This window comes from Pinus tabuliformis, chromosome X, assembly GCF_031772625.1.
Source record: "Pinus tabuliformis cultivar Carrire ecotype Pingquan chromosome X, CPIR1, whole genome shotgun sequence".
NCBI classification, from domain to species: Eukaryota; Viridiplantae; Streptophyta; class Pinopsida; order Pinales; family Pinaceae; genus Pinus; species Pinus tabuliformis.
The window spans coordinates 51,569,016-51,571,735 of NC_142308.1; the positions used below are offsets into that span (position 1 = coordinate 51,569,016).

Here is a 2,720-nt window from a genome sequence, read left to right on the forward strand (position 1 = left end):
GAGATATTGCATCACATTGTTCTCATATATGATTCCATCCCCAAAAGGCTTCCAAATCTGAAAAATGCCAACAAGCATGGGCTGACAGATCCCCCCCTTAGGTCCCCGAGGGCCTTCTTTGATGGTGCTGCCCATCAAAATTCATGCGGATGTGGAGTGGTCATCATTATGGATGAGAACCTACACTACAACTTGTCCTGGAACGCAGGTATGGGTACAAACAGCTTGGCGGGGGCAAAGGCACTCGCTGGACTTCTCGCTTTTTGTATTTTCTTTGACATCCATCCCATTTCAATCTTTGGGGACTCAAAAACCATGGTCAATCATGTCAATGGCAATTGCCTCATCAAATGCCCTCACCTCACATAGTGGTTGGATAGAATTATGTTCTTTTGGGGTCAAATGGAAGGGAGCACCATTCAGCACGTCTGCCGAGCCAGGAACCAGGAAGCAGATTGCTTGTCAAAGGAGGGTCTTCAACTCTAAACAGGATCATGGTCTTTGCAGGTTTTTGTTGGTAGGGAGTCCTATTCCATACAAGACTTCTGCATTCCGGGTTTTTAATTCTCCTTTCATTTGTCTTTATGATCTATCTCTGGTTTCTCCATTTTGATTTTTGACTTTCCTGTAGGAATATGTATGGCTTCACCTATCTCTGATTACATATTTAATATAACATTATATAACTTTTTCTTTCTGAGAAAAAAAAATACGACAAACATTATTATAAAGTTGACCATGAGATAAAAGCTTGTAAATCTTCTAAAATTTTCCAAACATTCTAGAAATCTTATACAAAATAAAATACAACAAACATTATCATAAAGTTGACCATGAGATAAAAGCTTGTAAATTTCTAAAATTTTCCAACATTCTAGAATCTTATACAAATTTTTAAATTTAGTGAAACAATCATATTTTTTTCTTAATCTATTTTTAAATACATAAATAAGTATTTCTATAAAATCTGCAAATTAAACCTCCCGCACTTGAAACAATTAAACTACGGTATAAACCTCAATCAAAAGTTAATTTTCGAGAAAACCAATTAAAACACTCAATTTATCAACGTGCATACACCTAACGGCATAATCCTAACTCTGAAACAACCTTACACATGACATAACCTTACACATGACTATAAACGTATTTATTGCGTCATACTGCCAAAAGGAGACATTCATGGAGCTTCAGACGCCGACTTAAAAAACGTTATCTTTGTTAAAAAAAACTCGTGATACATTGCAAGATTCCAAGATTCCAGTTACTTGATGAGCATAAATGAATATAATTTGGGCTCCCACGTCAGATTGATAAGAACTGTGGGCAAGCCAACCGCAGATCAGACATGGCTGACTGTTTCATTAACGCCGCCTGTACCATACACCTCATCTCTTCAATAAAGCCTCAAGCTTCCACACGTAGGGATTCACATCAGTTCCAATAAGAATTATGGGTAGTTGCAGTTCTAGGTTTTCCAGAAGTGAATGCGAGACAGCAAAAGTGATATTGTCAGATGGCACTTTGATCCAATACGGGGAGCATATCAAAGCAGAAGAGATCATTCGACAGAATCCGGACCACTTCCTCTGCGATTCGGATTCTCTGTGCATCGATTGTTACATGGTGGCCGTCGATCTAGAAGAGGAATTGGAGATGGGTCAACTCTATTTTCTCCTTCCACTCCGTAAACTGCAATATGTGCTATCGGTGCCCGACATGGCTGAGATGTTGGGCAGAGCTATTTCAGCCATGAGATCCACAGGATGCCAATATAACTGGAAAATTCCTACTCCCTGCCCAAAAGAAAAGCCTGACTGGGTTGCAGGAGGATTAGGGGTCATGCGCTCTGTTAGGAAGCCAGCATTCAGATCAAGGAGGCTTGAAACAATCCAGGAAACATTAACGTACTCATAAAGAACAAGAGCAGATTTAACTGTGTTTTTGTAAGTTGTCAAAGGGCACTGTATGCATGAACCCAGATGTATCGTCTGAAAAAAATGAACCCAGATGTGGGTATTTGCTCATTAGAGGTCAACGTCGATTCATTATTCATGCAGTGTGTAATTTATATTTCATATTCTAACCTTATACGAATTTGTGTTTTTTCTGCCCCTTGAAAATATAATAATGGAATCCAGTTATTTTAATGGGAAATTTGACCAGCCTTATTTTATAATAATAAAATTTAATATTACATAAATTAATTTTATGGAAGATATTAAATTTGTTTTATATTAGTATTAATAATAATTTTAAATTACAATATTAAATTAATAGTTTTATAAAATTTTAATTTGAGTTTATTTTATATATGAGATATGGTTTAATAATCAACATAGATCTATATGAGATATGGTTTAATAATCAATATAGATCTATAGTAATTAAGGATTTACTAAAATACTACAGGGATTAAATTTTCTAAGAAGTAAATTTTTTATGAGTATAAAATTTGATGAAAGGTTTTCAGCTAAAAAGACTTGATTTCTCCAAATTTTTGGTAGATTAGAAGTTAAGATGGATCCATACTAACTTTGAAATAACATTCTAACACAATATTTTTGAAATACATAATTGACATCACATTCTTCACGTCGAAATGTTAATACATGGCCCTTCCTATTCTAAAGTTGAAAACATATAAATATAGCATATAATCTCTCTCACACTATATATATATATATATATATATATATATATATATATATATTGAATTA

The 2,720-nt window shown here is 34.7% G+C and overlaps 1 protein-coding gene across 1 annotated transcript; it reads left to right on the forward strand.

Moving 5' to 3' along the window:
* The first annotated feature begins 1,452 nt into the window (after positions 1-1,452).
* LOC149138285 (uncharacterized) lies at positions 1,453-1,917 on the forward strand. The gene has a single exon (XM_089450313.1). The coding sequence runs from the start codon at positions 1,453-1,455 to the stop codon at positions 1,915-1,917; it is 465 nt and encodes a 154-aa protein (XP_089306439.1).
* Positions 1,918-2,720: the final 803 nt, after the last annotated feature.

What these genes read in the sequence shown, in the direction of transcription:
- LOC149138285 (XM_089450313.1), top strand. Translation starts at nt 1,453, where the DNA reads ATGGGTAGTTGCAGTTCTAGGTTTTCCAGAAGTGAATGCGAGACAGCA.